Genomic DNA, 16,091 nt, shown 5'->3' with positions numbered 1-16,091 from the left:
ATACGGGCGAACCAGCAGTGTCTTCAAGTTGGATTCCAGTTGACATTGTGAAGGTCCAGAGCCGAACCCATGACTAGATTTAGTGGGAGTCGAACCCATGACATTGGTGTTAATTATGGCGAAGTTAATTTAGACACAGTTAATTAAGGTAGTGTTAAGGAACTCGAACCCACGGCCTTTGGTGGGAGAAAACAAATAATAGAAAGGAACAACGCATTAGAATGAAAATGTCATATGATGTAAATAATGTATTGTGAGTGGGCAGGCTTTCGACTTCATCCCCTTTAGCGTGCGCTAAAGTCGCTGTTAACTTTTTCTAAAGCGCTTCGTGCGCAAGTACCAAGTCATATAGTCGCTTTGCATATAACTAACGGCCATAAAAGGAAATGTTGCCTTTGACCGATGCGTTAAAATGGGTGCCTTACGGAACATGGCCAGCAAGTGCAACTTGGGAAATTCTATTTTCATCAAAGCTCCTTCATGTCTTCTTCCTATATTACACGTCTTCTAGGTGTCACATATATTCATATTGCCGCATGTCTACGCTTTCTTATAGCCCCTTCCCTATCGAATAAATGCATAAATCTCACAGCCAATAATCTTATGCGAACGTACGGCATTATTGCAAAATAATAAGACTGTATGTTCTCGCAAAAGAACAGCCTTTATATACAGCCCTAAAAGCCCTCGTAAACACCTTTTTATTCCTATATGTCACACATCCCTTATGATATCTGCAGGAACATAAGGGACTCTTGTACCATAACCCGTATGTTTCCATATAACAATGGGGCGAGTTCAACATAGTCATATTGTTATTTTGCAGAAGTCACATCGCAACGTAACAATATGAACCTATGTGGATCTCATGTAATAGTCCGCATGTTCCCATATATCGTATTGCGCACGCTCCCCGTATGATATGCGGGAACGCGCGTGTTTTGACGTGGGATCCCCATAACGCTCATATCGGTGCCATACGGGACGTGCCCCATATGACAATTGGGAGCATGTGAGTTTTTGTACGGGACGGCACTAAGTTCATGCGGTGTTATGAGACATGGGTGTTAACGGTTTTCTTCGATAGGGCTCGCGCTTTCGAAGGTAACTCGAGAAAGGATCGAGCTCATCGGCGTTGAATAACTTAGCCTCCACGTGTGCACAGACCGCACTTCGGGCGACACGATGACGTCGTGCATGACGGCCTCCTGTCGCAGCAGCGTCGGGATGCGGGAACGCGCAGCCTCGGAGGCCCCGAACACGCTGTACAGGTCGCTGGCGTAGCTCTTCAAGAATCCCGCGTCGGCCGACACTTGCTTTCGCCGCTGCCACGTGTCCATCGTATTGACGTAGTTGATGTACAGGCTGTACCTGCAACGACGGGGCGCACGCCAGGTGAGCGTATAGGGAAATGCGCGAATGCGTAAACCGGAGCACGTTAGTGCAGCAGCGATGTAGAGAGCGCTTTAGCACGCTAAAATGTCGCCACATGACGATACCTTACCTGGGCCACGTGTGCCGCCGTGTCGCCTGGCAGCGTACTGTATTAAAGGGGCCCTGAAACACTTATTCAACTAATCGTAAATTGAAATAACCATTAATTACGCTGCCTTACGAATCTTCCGCTGCAATTTTTGTTTCGAATTCTTCGAGCACAAGCGAAATTAGACGTAGTTATTGGATCGATGTCCAGCTTTCTCGTCACATTTCCGTTAGCGCGCTGGAGGCTCCACAGGGCAGACCGCAAGGGGGCGCAAGTGAGCAGTGTCATTCAATGCCACGATGGCTCCGCCCAAAGGATGAACGTCTCGGCGGCGAGAAGGTTAGTGGCGGCAAACTTTTCATCTCGGACGCCATGCGCAGTAGGCGCAGCAACGCGCAACTGTCGTGTCTAGACCGGCAGTGCAAAGATGAAATGGACTTTTAGTCTTCTTTTTTGATAACAAATATATATGTTCATTATATGACTCAAATGAGCAATAATTATATTACTAATTAGAATATTTTCGGTGATCACAAAGTCAGCCAATAGCTTTTGTTGGCCCGACTGTTTGCGGTGACACTGCATGAGAACATTGAGGAAGCGAGAGCAAGCGCTTTTTCCCTGGTTTTGACAACGCACAGTAAGTTCCTTCCTACAGGCAGTGCCACAATATCTGGCTCATGTGTTCAAAGCAGCCTCGTTAATTGATCGGCAACGTATTCCTACTATATTTTAAGAAAATCGGAAGAACCCATATCACTATGACTGTCGAAGGTAATGCGCCCTTAGCATTGAATCAATATAGCGACACAATGTATCGCCACCGTCGAAGCGAGTTATTTATGAGGCGTGTACTGCATCGGGAACCATCTTTCGCGCTTCCCCAAGAACACTCGACGCCATCTAGTGGTGCGGCTGTGAAGCCTGCGCGTGACCTCTGAAATGCTTGGCGTGCCAGTGCGCGCGAACACCTGGAAACGCGTCATGCGGCAACTAGGCTGTTCTCTCGCGCTTCCTTCTGGACTTGCTGCGCCATATAGTGGCGCTCTTGAGAACTCCGCGCGTGGCATACGAGATGAGAAGCGTGGCACACAAGTGCCTGCGAACGCTGCCCTTGCTTGCCGCATACTCAGTGGCGCATACTCAGCGAGCCAAATTGAGATGGGGAAACGAAGTGCTTAAGAAGCGCATCTTTAGTGTTGTGAGAACGCTCGAACATACAATTTAGCATGTGGTGTGCTCCAATAATCAAGGAGCCGTTCTTGCAAACCATCATGCAAATTTGTGCATAAACCTTTTTACGCGCAAGCGTAACTGAGCAGCCCGCGAAATCTGCGGTGTCTGTATGAGCCGTCTAGCAAGCGAACGAGGAATCTCGAGCTGAAAAGAGTCCCGCGCCGAGGAAAGTACGAAGGAGCGCGCAGAGCACTTGGCAAAGTAACGCCACCTAGAGGAATGTGTAGCTAACGTTGGGCGAAGTGAGGATGGAGAAACGAGTCGAAGCGTCGCGGAGGAGGAAAGAGGGCGGAGCTGTTCTAAGTAGACCTTGTCTGGCAGTTGCTATTCATTTTCTTTGCGATGCATACCTCCGGGTTAGTCCCGTGATAACATCTTCCTCGCGTGCCGTACGTTGTGCGTGCGAATGAAAGCGTGCGACGGTGAGCCGTCGATGGCGGCTAAATCTCGCGTGCTCAAGGGGAGGAAGCGCACTATATTCCGTCACGCGCATGGCACCGGGGGAGGAGAGGGAGGAGGGGCATTGTACTTCGGCCGAGCGTGCACGGTCGGCCATGGTCGCTCAGGCTTTATCTTTAAAGCGATCTGCTTTGGGGGCTCAGTCTAGGTGGGCCGACGGCTGTAGCTTTACGTGCGCTGTTGTGTTCTCACCGCTCGGTTTGCATTGAAGCGATAGACAGCACGAAGGTCACTTCGCTCGCTGCTGCTGCCGCAGTCATCGAGTGTGAAGTGTTCATGTTTGCCTGCGGGTTCCGACAACATGCTAGGTAATTTAGATAGTAAGCGAATGTTTGAACGGGGCGTTCTACTCCAGCGGCTGCTGCGTATGGCGCGGCAGCACCAGCCCAGCACCAGCACCGGCCCACCAGCACCAGCACCAGCCCAGACCAGCTCCGCGATGTGGACGTCTAGGCGAACCGAGGGCCTATAGCGTCGTGTGCGCCATAGCATTCATAGGCTTGCGCGTCAGCCGGGTTGACCGAAGGGAAACGTAACTGTAACTTTTTTATCGTCACTTGCACACCGCTCTGGACCTCACTCTCTCTTAGCATGTGGCACGTGGCGCTGCGCCAGCCATGGAACTTTTGCGGCCGCCGGGGCCCCCGACTTCGCAACAACGCACACAAAAACGATGATCTATTTCAAAACGCTTTGCAGAAGCCCAACGGTGCGGGAGCTACCTGGAAAATACCTCACGAACGTTAATTGTCACAGTGCCGACATCTAGATATTCTTTATGTTCGCCTCTATGATCTAAGTGTACGTGCATCGTCTTGAATTAAGGTACATACTAAGACCGGCTGTAGAATTAGAGAGCTTTACAAATAAAGTACACAAGTGGAGCTTGCCCAAGTGAAGAGTCAAAGGAAGTGCCGAATGCATGGGCAAAGCCCAAACTCCACTTAATCTATTACAGCGAAGCTTTTAGCCTCTACTTAGCCGGGATTTTTCCCGGCAATGTCCTCGGGAAAAGAAAAAGAAAGCCTTCAGCGAATGAAGCGGAAAGTGCATACATGTTTGGTACCATGCACACTACATACGGCACCGCATTCGTTTGAATAAAGAACAAACACAAAACAAATATCCAAATGACATAATTGATGATAAGGCGGTCCTGTTAACAACGCGAAGCACGCAGCGCTCCCCGCATAAATTTCCAGGTAAGAATTGCTGTTGGCTGCCTCGATGTCAGCGCCGTCTCCTGCCGTACAGGGTAGTGACACCCTTTGAACAGGCCCGCGCCGCACCACCGCCATATTTTGTGTGAGTTGTCGAAGCGGCCGTTGTTAAGAACGGCCCGCTAAAGTGCAAGTTCTGCCAGCCAGTTGCGACAGCGGCGGCAACCCTTCTTGGAACGCCACCTCAAACCTCTAGCCACGGCGTCACGAAGTCGACTGTGTGTGGAGAACAATACGGGCGTCCTCGACGCTCCGTCGCTGGAGCCGAGTTCGACGAAACAGGCTTTGTGCCTGAACCCGTCACCGCCCCCCTGATCTGCTATGAGCGGGGGAGTTGCCGTGGGAACGTCTACGGCGGCCCCTTCCCACGCGCCGTTCAAGACGCAAGACAATGGACACCACGGCGGCCGCACTGCGGGGGTCAGCTCCGAGTTCTGCGAAGGCCGTCTGCCCTCGGGGAGGACCGTGAACCTGTGTGGGTGTGTGTGTAATCCCTCTCGCAAAAAGGCCGCTCGTCTCCTGGTCGAACGTTTCCCTCACCTTGGGATCGAGGGAGGACCGAGTGTTTATAAACCGCTGTTGTGCGGCTGCTCAGTGTAGCTTCTCTCGCAGTCATGCTAGACTGATGAACTGTATCGTCCTTAAATAAACTGTACATAAACCCCTATTCCTCGTTCTCGATGAGAAGCAGTCCTTCCCTTCAACAACGTCCTCAGCGTGGATAAGTTGGACGACGGCATGGGCCAGCTACCTTCTAATTCATGCCCGACTCCAATCTTGACAACTGATTACCAGCGATGGGATTGAGCCCCCAATCCTTACTACTGATGGCAGCGGTGGGATCGTCCTGCAACTGTAACGACTGGCTGACAGCAGTGAGACGGACTTTGCGACGTGGTGCTGTGTCTGCGGTGACTGCTTGGTTCTTGCTTTGACTCTCTAGGCTTCATTTTGTGGTTGTTCTGTTTAGAACAGTAGGGAAACAAGATTGTTGAGTGTTAGCTAGGCTCTATTTTCCTAGCTAGATTTAGCGAGCCGGACCAAGGCAGTAAAGCAGCAATCATGGAGTTTACATTCCCTCTGTCTCGCACCCACAGCTTCACAGATGGTGGGATGCTTTTGTAAAACTGCTCTAGACACATGCATTCAATGATCCTGTCTCTGCTGTCGTACGCTTCCGCACTTTTCAGCCACTCGACTAGGTTGGCCTTTAAGCCGTATGCAAACTCCGGATACCCCTCGCTATCTTTCTTGCCTGTGCTTCTAAACCTTTGCGGAAAAGCTTCGGCTGATAGGCTGTATTACTTCAGAAGACTGGCCTTGATCTTCGCATAAGCATATGCATCTCCCGCACTGAGTCTGGCGATGACCTCTGCAGCCTCACACGGCAACATAGACAGCAACCACTTTGGCCATGTACTCTGACTGAAGTTCATCTTCTCGCAAGTCCTTTCAAAATTGCTTAGGAACAAGCCTATGTCGGTCCCGACCTCAAATGGCTTTCTTTAGAAACTGCTGAGAGACGAATTTATTGTTGGTGAGGAACTGGGCTTAGATGTACTCAAGGAAACGCTAAAATCGGAATTATTGGAACTAATTTCCGAACAGGCCAGTGAGGAAGAAATTGAAATGGAGTTGGAACTTCTGAAAAAATAAGAGAGAAACGGGACAGAGAGAGAGAAGAACGGGACAGAGAGAGAGAGGAACGCGATAAAGATCGCGAGTTAAGAAAAATGCAACCTGAACTTGAAAGCAAACGTTTGGAGTTGTCTCAAGGAAGTGAAGGGGCTCTGGGACGATCAAGTGAGGCAGAATCATACCGCATGAATAGGCTATTAAAGCCATTTGAGGTCGGGACCGACATAGGCTTGTTCCTAAGCAATTTTGAAAGGACTTGCGAGAAGATGAACTTCAGTCAGAGTACATGGCCAAAGCGGTTGCTGTCTATGTTGCCGTGAAAGGCTGCAGAGGTAATCGCCAGACTCAGTGCGGGAGATGCATATGATTATGCGAAGGTCAAGGCCAGTCTTCTGAAGTAATACCGCCTATCAGCCGAAGCTTTTCCGCAAAGGTTTAGAAGCACAGGCAAGAAAGATAGTGAGGGGTATCCGGAGTTTGCATACGGCTTAAAGGCCAGCCTAGTCGAGTGGCTGAAAAGTGCGGAAGCGTACGACAGCAGAGACAGGATCATTGAATGCATGTGTCTAGAGCAGTTCTACAAAAGCATCCCACCATCTGTGAAGCTGTGGGTGTGAGACAGAGGGAAAGTAAACACTATGAAAAGGGTGGCTGAATTAGCCGAAGAGTACGCAACGCGTAGAAAGTTGAACGTCGAGGACGGAAATTGGGACGGCCGAAATGGACCACGGAAACCATTTCCGTTCAAAAAGGGTTCGCAGACTAGAGGACCTGAACCTGTAGACGGAGAGGAAAAGCCCCCAGAAAAGAGCGAGGAGAAATCAAACGGGGAAACAGTACCAAAAAAGAAGAAAAGAAAATTCGAATCTTTCAGACCAATCCGCTGTTATAAAGGCGACAAACTGGGATATATAGCTGTAAACTGCCGGAAGCCTAGCGTAGTTTTCTCCTACGTGGATGAAAAAGACGAGAATATGGAACTTTTAAGCCCATATTTTCACGACCTGCAAGTTATTGGCAAACTATGCAGGGTGCTGCGAGACAGTGCCGCCACGATGGACATAGTCCATCCGTCTTACGTGACGGTAGATGACTTCACTGAGAAGTAGCATGGATCAAACAGGTTGTAGAAGAACAAAGCGTGTGTCTGCCCATGGCCAAAGTCAAAATCAGTGGACCATTCGGGGAGCTAGTGACCGAGGCTGCAGTTTCCAAATTTTTGTCACTGCAGCACCCTTACATTTTTTCGAATCGTTCAAATCCGTAACTGCATGAAAAAGGGCTTAAACTGGGAGAGGGCATAGTACAGGCATTGACCCGAGGCCAAGCTCGTAAAATCGCATCGCTTTCGGCTGAAAATGCAGAAGCTGCTCCAGCGGAAGCAGAAAAAGGGATAACTTCAACACCCGATTCCGAGCTAGGCCCGAGGGACAAAAAAAAAAAAGAAACAGTTGAGGAAAGCCTACCAGCTGACCAGCTCAATGAGAGCGTATCACCAGAGTGTCAAAGTTCAAGCCTGCAGGAAAAGCAAGCTGACGCAATCGCAAGCGAGACAGGGTCGTTATTATCACTGGCCTCAAAGAACTTTGATCAGCTCTTACGTGGGGATAGAGTGTCACTGGCAGCCGAGCAAAAGAATGATGAGAGCTTAGCTAAATTACATCACACAGCTAAAGAAGACATTGCTAGGCGCAACGTGAGAGACATGAGAGAGGAGGATTGTTGTATGGGCACTACAGAGATCGAAAGGGTAGGATTTTAGATCAGTTAGTCGTACCTATACAAAGTACAGGGAGGACCTTTTGAGTCTCTGTCATGGAAATGGGTGGTCCGGCCACCTAGGCATAAACAAATCAAAGGAAAGATTGCTTGTGGAATACTACTGGCCTGGCTGTTTCAAAGACGTAGAAAACTTTGTAAGATCATGCGACGCCCACCAGCGCTCGGGTAAACCAGGAGAGACATGGAAAGCTCCACTAAAGGTAGTGCCCTTAATAACAGAACCTTCCAGACGCCTTGTGATAGACACGGTATGGCCTCTACCAACAAAAAAATCGGTTTACAGGTACTTGTTTACCATGCTGTGTCCGGCTACAATGTTTCCAAAAGCAATCCCTGTGAGAGAGCTCAACTCGACCGAAGTAGTAGACGCGCTTTTGACAGCATTTGCACGAGTTCGGTTTCCAGCCGAAATTCAGGCGGATCAAGGGTGAGTATTCACCAGCGCACTGACTTCTACATTCTTGCAAAAGTGCGGGGTCAAGTTGATACACAGTTCCGTCTATCACCCAGGCAGATCAAGGGTCAGTATTCACCAGCGCACTGACTTCCACATTCTTGCAAAAGTGCGAGGTAAAGTTGATACACAGTTCCGTCTATCACCCTCAGTCAAACAGTGTAGAGAGGTGGCATTCAGTGCTTAAGCGAGTTTTGCGTACGCTCTGTTACGAGCATAAGGAGGACTGGGAGAACTGTCTGCCGGCAACTTTGTTTGCTTTGCGAACGGTTCCACATGAGGCTACAGGGTTCTCGCCAGCAGAACTAGTGTATGGGAGGACACTCCGTTCTCCACTGAGAATGTTAAGGGAGATGTGGGAGGAAAGAGCGGGGAGTCCAACAGTGGTTGAATACACGCTAAATCTGCTGGAACGGCTAAGCACAACCCAAGAACTAGTCGAAAAGAACATGGGAGTAGCTCAAAAGAACGCCAAATTCTATTACGACAAGAATGTGAGGCTTCGTACGTTTAACGCCGGAGACCAGGTAATGATCCTCAAACCTTCAAGAAAGAACAAGCTTGAAGTTCACTGGGACGGGCCCGTTAAAGTGTTGCACAAACTTTCAGACACTAACTATGCTCTGAAAATGCCCGGTCGAAGGAAGGAGGTGAGGATATGTCACCGCAATTTGATGAAGCCGTATATAGAGCGGAGCGGAGTCGTTAACTGTACCATCAAAGAGCAGGATGGCACTAGTACCAAGTTTAAGGAGTATAGGGCGACCCCCAACTCTGAAATCAGCCTAGAAGAAGTAGTAAAACCTTCGGTAAGCTCGCACGCTCTAAGACCCGAGCAGCTAGATGAGCTAAAAGGGGTGTTAGGGGAATATCTCGACAGATTCAGCGATCGGCCACCTAGAACCGGACTAATAACGCATGAAATAGAGCTGACATCAACCGAACCCGTAAGGTCAAAGCCTTACAGGGTGTATCCAAGACAGAGAGAGATTATGGAGGCAGAGATACAGCGCATGCTAGAGTTGGGAGTTATTGAGCCCGCTGAGAGTGACTGCACGTCACCGCTAGTACTGGTAGAAACCCCTAACAAGGGCCCTCGTCTGTGTGTTGGCTACAGGAAGTTAAATGCCATCACTAGGGATCTGCTGTACCCGATACCCAACATTGAGGAACGAATTGAAAGAGTTAGCGCTGCTAAATACATTTCAACTATAGATCTCGTACGGGGGTACGGGCAAGTTCCCTTTTCAGAAAGTGCCAGCCGCTATGCCGCATTTATCTCACCTATAGGAACTTTTCGCCCTCTCGCACTCACCTTCCGGCTGAAGAACGCGCCGTTTAGCTTCTCTAAGTTAATGGATATTGTCCTAAAAGACTTGCAAGAGTTCGCCTTGTCATATGTTGATGGTGTAGCAATTTTTTCTGACAGCTGGGAACAACACGCATCGCACCTCAGTCTTCTCACGGTAGAAGGAAGCCGGCTTAACGATGAAAGCGGGAAAGCGTAGATTTGGGTGTTCACAGATTACTTATCTGGGCCATGTTGTCGGCCAGGGCACGAGACGGCCGGCCGAGCTGAAAATAGCTACGATTGGAGAATTTTCTCAGCCGCGCACGAAAACAGACCTTCGTTCATTTTTGGGACTTGAGGGTACTATCCACGGTACATTCCGAATTACTCGCAAATGGCGAGTCCATTAACGGACGCCCTCCGAAAGGGAGCACCGAGTAGCGTACACTGGGATAAGGACAAAGAGAACGCTTTCCAAAGTTTGAAAACGCTATTGGTTTCTCGTCCTGTGCTTCGCGCGCCAGACTACACAAAGGAATTTATAGTTCAATGCGACGCAAGCGACAGAGGTATGGGCGTGGTACTTAGTCAGGTCGGCGACGATAACGAGGAGCATCATATCCTCTATGCCAGCCGTAAACTAAATGTAAGAGAGGAAGCCTACAGCGCTTCAGAGAAGGAATGCGTTTGTTTAGTTTTGGCCGCCCAGAAGTTATCGTGCTACTTGTAAGGAGCGAGGTTCATCGTCGAGACCGTCCTCTGACCTGGCTCAATCAAATGTCACAAAAAAAAAAAAATGGCCGCTTGCTCCGATGGAGCCTCATTCTCCAAGAGTACAACGTCTCCGTTAGATATAAGAAGAGAAAGTTGCATAGCAATGCGGATGGTTTGAGCAGGCTAATTTGAATTCTGCGTTTAAGGGTCCCGCCTAAATTTTAGGGCTACTATCGTTAATCTTGTTAAGTCAAGAAGATCCCCTCTCATTTAGCAGGATTCCCTCCATGATTGCTGAATTTGTCAGCGCGAAATTGCTTAAAAAATTGGCATAGCGAAATGCAGCATTTCTTGTGTCTGCACTTATGTTATCTTTGAAGCCTAGCGGGTCTTAAGTGAGATCCAAGGTACGTCATCTCGGCGCAGAGCCGTGTTGTGGGGTTCGTTTTGCAGTTACCTGTCCTTGTTGGATATGTTGGGGTGGTGACATCATTACACAAGTGGTCGCTGCGAGCCAAGGCATCACTCTCTGGCCACCAGCAGTTCTCTTCCTGCCCAGAGGTTGTCAGCGTTGGATAGTCGAGATTTTCCCGGCCGTGGAGGCGCGGCTAACGGAAGCTGAAGAGTCTGTCGCATTCAATAAGACGCTCATACACGGATAGGGGAACCTTATAAACCATGTAGGTAAAATTTGGGGTTTTTTTTTTTTGAATTAGGAGCGACGTAATCATCGGTTAAAATTGCGCTGTAGCTCCGCCGCCCGTCGAATGCCGCGCGCTGCTGCTGACGCTGACGATGCGAGCGGAGACCGGAAACCGCGGTGTTGTGACGTCAACTCTAGTGTTTTGTTTCTTCGCAGCCTGCGCGACCGTGCCTGACCGTGCTTGTTTCTGCGTGCGTGCCATCGTAATCTGCTTCGATCGACCCTGCATTCCTTTGTTGGTGCGTCTGCGTGTATGTAGAGTGGTAGTCAACGTGCGCAGCATCAACTGAAGTAGTGGGCCGATCATGCCGGCTTTCTGTGCAGCCTACGGTTGCACGAGCACCAGCGGCCGCGACGATGTTGTCTTCCATTGCTTCCCACAAGACCAGAAGATTTTAACGAAGTGGGAGGCTGCTGTGAAGCGAAAGAATTTCAAGCTCTCAAGAACAACAGTGCTGTGCTCCAACCACTTCCGTGACGACGATTATCACGAGAATTTATGATTAAAACGTGCGTTGGGTTTGCCAGTCAAGTCGGCTCGTCTAAGGCCCGGCGCAGTGCCGTCAGTGTTCGCGTACACAAGGAGCTCGTCACCGCTGTCAAGGCCAGCTTTCAGCTTTTGTCAAGGCCAGTTTGCATGTGCTGGAAAGCCGGCGCACGCCAGGACGCTACGCTCCCCCCTTCTCTCACGCGCAGCGAGAAACCGACCGTCTCACGTAGCCGACGGAATTCGCCGGCTTTACGACTTCGGTTACGAGTAGTGTGCGGATGGCGCACAGATGAAGGTCACTACACGTACTGCATGAACCGGGAAGCTTTACACGCGTTTAAACCGTCTTTGTAGATTGCCGACAGCTTTGGACAGCGCACAAATGCCGACGATCGCATCCCCGCTTACGTTCCACGTGGAGGCATGCAGGAACACAACACTGCAGTTGTTTGACCGGAAACAAGCTCACTAGATCGGCGAAAGATCGGCGAGATCACTAGATCGCTTTGCAAAAAACATACTCACCAAAGAGCATTTCCAACACGAGGAGATCCCAAGACTTCGCTTTCGTTCGCGTCGAAAGCACTGCTCGCACCAGCATGGTTTGCTTCTTCGAGAGGCCGGCTCTTCGCAATCGGCTCGTACATGTAGGGAGTAACGCCGAACTCCTCAGAAAAACGCAGTCTCTCCTCAATTTTACATTACAGCACCAAACTACTGGCACCGCGCTTCATGTGTAGCGGGAGCGGTCGGTCACTAGAGTTGACGTCACGAGGCGCCCGACCAATCACAGGCGGAAACGAGACGCGCGAGCTGGGCGTGTCCGCTGCTGCACTTTTCGTCAAAATAAAATATATTTGCGCTTTCTTTCGCTCAATTTCGATACGATATTCGAATTCGGAGGGTTGAAAACCATTATGTACACATGTTCACTCATTTTTTCTGGAAAACCTCTCAGCTTCCTTTTAAGAAGGGCCCGCTGAAGTGCAAGTTTTGCCAGCCAGTTGCTAGAGAGGCGGTAACTTTTCTTGGAACGCCACCGCAAACCTCTAGCCACGGCGTCACGAAGTCGACTGTGTGTGGAGAACAATACGGGCGTCCTCGACGCTCCGTCGCTGGAGCCGAGTTCGACGAAACAGGCTTTGTGCCTGAACCCGTCACCGCCCCCCTGATCTGCTATGAGCGGGGGAGTTGCCGTGGGAACGTCTACGGCGGCCCCTTCCCACGCGCCGTTCAAGACGCAAGACAATGGACACCACGGCGGCCGCACTGCGGGGGTCAGCTCCGAGTTCTGCGGAGGCCGTCTGCCCTCGGGGAGGACCGTGAACCTGTGCGGGTGTGTGTGTAATCCCTCTCGCAAAAAGGCGGCTCGTCTCCTGGTCAAACGTTTCCCTCACCTTGGGATCGAGGGAGGACCGAGTGTTTATAAACCGCTGTTGTGCGACTGCTCAGTGTACCGTCTCTCGCAGTCATGTTAGACTGATGAACTGCAACGTCGTTATGTAGATACTGTAAATAAACCTCTATTCCTCGTTCCCGATGAGAAGCAGTCCTTCCCTCCAACAACGTCCTCAGCGTAGATGAGTTGGACGACGGCATGGGCCAGCTACCTTCTAATTCATGCCCGACTCCAATCTTGACAACTGATTACGAGCGATGGGATCGAGCCCCCAATCCTTACACCGTACGCGTGCGTGTACTAGTCAGCGCGGCGCTGTAGTGTTGCTTGGTACAGGGTTGTTGCTTGGTACAGGTGCCCCAGATTACTGTTGTGCAAGCTGCCACGGCGACGGCAGCGTGCGAAGTGGGCAATGACGTCAGAAGCTTTTCATATGTAAAGGAACCAGCCTTGCAACTGATTTCATTGTTGTTGCAGCACCGCTATGAGTAGGCAACGCATAGTTACGACTTCCGAGGAGTATATAGCGTGAATACGAGGAGCGGCAAAGGGAAAAGAAACGGCGATACGACCAGCGGCGGCGTGCTGCCAAAATTGATGAACCTCGTTCCCAAGAGGCTCATCGCAAGCATACATACCCCCCCCCCCTTCACCAGTTGTAAGAGTGGTTCTCAACAGCTTCGCTGGACATCCACTTTTGCAGGGCCGGGAGGGCGACTAAATATTTGTGCACTTTTTGAGCTTTCGTACGTACGCTTGGCCGATAGCGTCCCCATCAGGGAGTTTAATAAGTAGCTCACCAACAACTAGCACTAGGGGTATTGCGCATGCGTGAAACCCACATTGAATGTGAACTCATATACTGCTTTTGTGTTCTTTCGCACGCTCACCCGATGGGTCGACCCGACTTTGGATCCCATAGCTATTTATAAAGCTCCTCGATGTATCCTCTAACTTTATCTGCCATATTTGGCTCGCTATGCCTACCTCATGCAACGTCCGCTAACTTTCACTTCCAAAGATATAGGGCCCCGCAAAAGTAGAAATAGAAATAATACAGTCGCGCTTCGAGACGGGCTTCCCACTGCTTACCTCGACTCGTTGGGCAGCCGGCGTAGGCTCATTTCGAACCAGAAGGGTACGCCCCAATTGATTAGCAGGTCGAGGACCACGTAGAGCGCATGACGACCAGAAGAGCCGTACTCGGGCCACAGGAGGCCTCGTTCCCGCATAAACGCCGCCAGATGGGCGACGTCGTTTTTGTCCGGGTTCATGCAGGCACGGTAAAGGGAAAACGCCGCTGCGAGGTGAAGAGACGGTCAGCCCCCTCAAGCTCACATGGGCTGGCTCCGAATCACTTTGCCGATCACACTTCGTTTCACGCGTGTATAGGACGGCATACAGGTGTTTTAGCTAGGTTCTGCCGACCCTATCAAAAGACAGAAAGAAAAAGGTGTGCATGCGATACACGAATGAAACCAAAGCACTATTGTCGATTGCCCTCTTCAGCAACGCAGGGTAATATTTACTATGAGCTTAATTCATTAATTCACAGTAGGTAATTATATAGCGTTTAAGCATTGCTTAAACGCAGCTCGATATCGTCAATGTAGAAGCTGTATAGTGTATTGAGAAACACCTAATTGAATTATGTTTCTTCTGAAAATAAGTGCTGATGCTCTTGTTTCGGGGCTCTAAAGAAAGCGCGCGAAATCAGAAAATGTATCTATGAGTCGGTAACTGCACGCAGCTGAAGGAGCGCGCGTCGACTAAACCCTACCGGGAACCAAGCACAATGATCAACAGCCCCATATTGAAAGTTATCTGCGATGGGGACAGAGTGCGCTGAGTGCTGATAGTTTCGTATGCGCTGTGTTGTCGCCGCATGGTTCGCCTTGAAGCAAAATCCAGGACATGTCAATTCGCTCGCTGCCGCTTCCTCGCTCCAGCGTTTTGACAGCCATTGTGCGCTGTCATCGAGTAAGATGTGTCCATGTTGCTTGTGCGCGCGTGTCACCATGCTCCTTAACTTAGTTGGTAAGCGAATGTTCAAAAGATTATAAGACCGGTAAAACTACTATCCTTGCTTCATATAGCTCTTTCCTAACTTTCTATCGCAGTCGATGCTTAGACGTCCGGGAGATACCGCGACTTTTTTCATTATACAACCAATAGCAGCTGTAACTGGAACGCTTCTTTACGCCATAATGCGGACGTATAAGCGCGGCCTCTACAACCTGTCTGCATATTTCCCCGCTTCAAGATAACGATGCGACCTCGCCTTTCGTGCCTAGAACGTCGGTCACCCTATCTCTGTCAACGAAATTGACAACAGAGAGACGCGGAAAAACCCCTCAACAGGAATCTCTGCTCATATATCGTTAAAGTAAACATAAACTATGCATTGCAAGCCTTCAAGTGAATCGCCAGACGTGTTTAAGATTAAATTCCTCCTGCACAATCCGCCGCTCGATCTCTATAGTGGCAGCGGAGAAACTGTCTGCTTCGGATGCATGCTATGGCACAGCGTTTTTGCGTCACATTCTAGCAACTCCGTTTCCCCTTTCGACTTCAGCGTGTCGCGGCCAGGGACTTCGAGTGGCAACCGCATTGTGTGTTTGAATTTGAACTCTCCCTTTACCGTCAATCGTGCACTTATGAACCAGCCGTTGAGCATCGGCTTGTCGCGACTTCAATTCTACCTGCCTCAAGGCACTGGCGCTTTCTCGCGCGCGCCGTTTCACGGTGCGCGAACTGTAGTGTCATTTTGCCACATGAATTCCTCGTATTACAGGCGACGTAAACCGCGTTTACATGATTTAAGCAGTAGAGTAGGGCGTTCCCCAGATTATCCATGATACGCGATGGCATTTAAATGTGGTAGAGTGCGTCGAGGCGCGCGCTCTCCGCTGACGGGCGCACATCGAGGCACCATATGGCGCTCCGGTAAACCCCTCCTTACGCTACTGCGCCATACGCAAGCTGTGGCCGGCGAGCGCAGAACACACCTCAGCAACGGTCTCGCGTTCCCCCCCCCCCCCTCTCTCCCTTATTGTGGTGCGCAAGCATTTACATGCTTTCTTTCAGACCAGCGCACAACACAGCGACAATGAAAGACGTGAACAAAGCCGGTGTACAGTAAAGAAATGAGCACGCCAAAACCTTACCTTTTCAATGCATATATGCAGGATTTAAGGGACCTACACTTCGCGTGCTACCCTT

At 50.1% G+C, this 16,091-nt stretch overlaps 1 protein-coding gene across 1 annotated transcript in view; it reads right to left on the bottom strand.

Moving 5' to 3' along the window:
* LOC142579841 (uncharacterized) overlaps positions 1-16,091 on the bottom strand; it is a 73,544-nt gene that overhangs the window by 55,813 nt on the left and 1,640 nt on the right. Inside the window, exons 3-4 of the mRNA XM_075690441.1 lie at positions 13,962-14,169; positions 1,168-1,371 (exon numbers count right to left, since the gene is read on the bottom strand). Of these exons, the coding sequence (XP_075546556.1) occupies positions 1,168-1,371; positions 13,962-14,169 (412 nt within the window). The remainder of the gene's footprint in view (positions 1-1,167; positions 1,372-13,961; positions 14,170-16,091) is intronic.

Source organism: Dermacentor variabilis, chromosome 4, assembly GCF_050947875.1.
Source record: "Dermacentor variabilis isolate Ectoservices chromosome 4, ASM5094787v1, whole genome shotgun sequence".
Taxonomy (NCBI): domain Eukaryota; kingdom Metazoa; phylum Arthropoda; class Arachnida; order Ixodida; family Ixodidae; genus Dermacentor; species Dermacentor variabilis.
The sequence above is the reverse complement of the archived record's forward strand: the minus strand, read 5'-3'. Positions and strand labels throughout refer to the sequence as shown.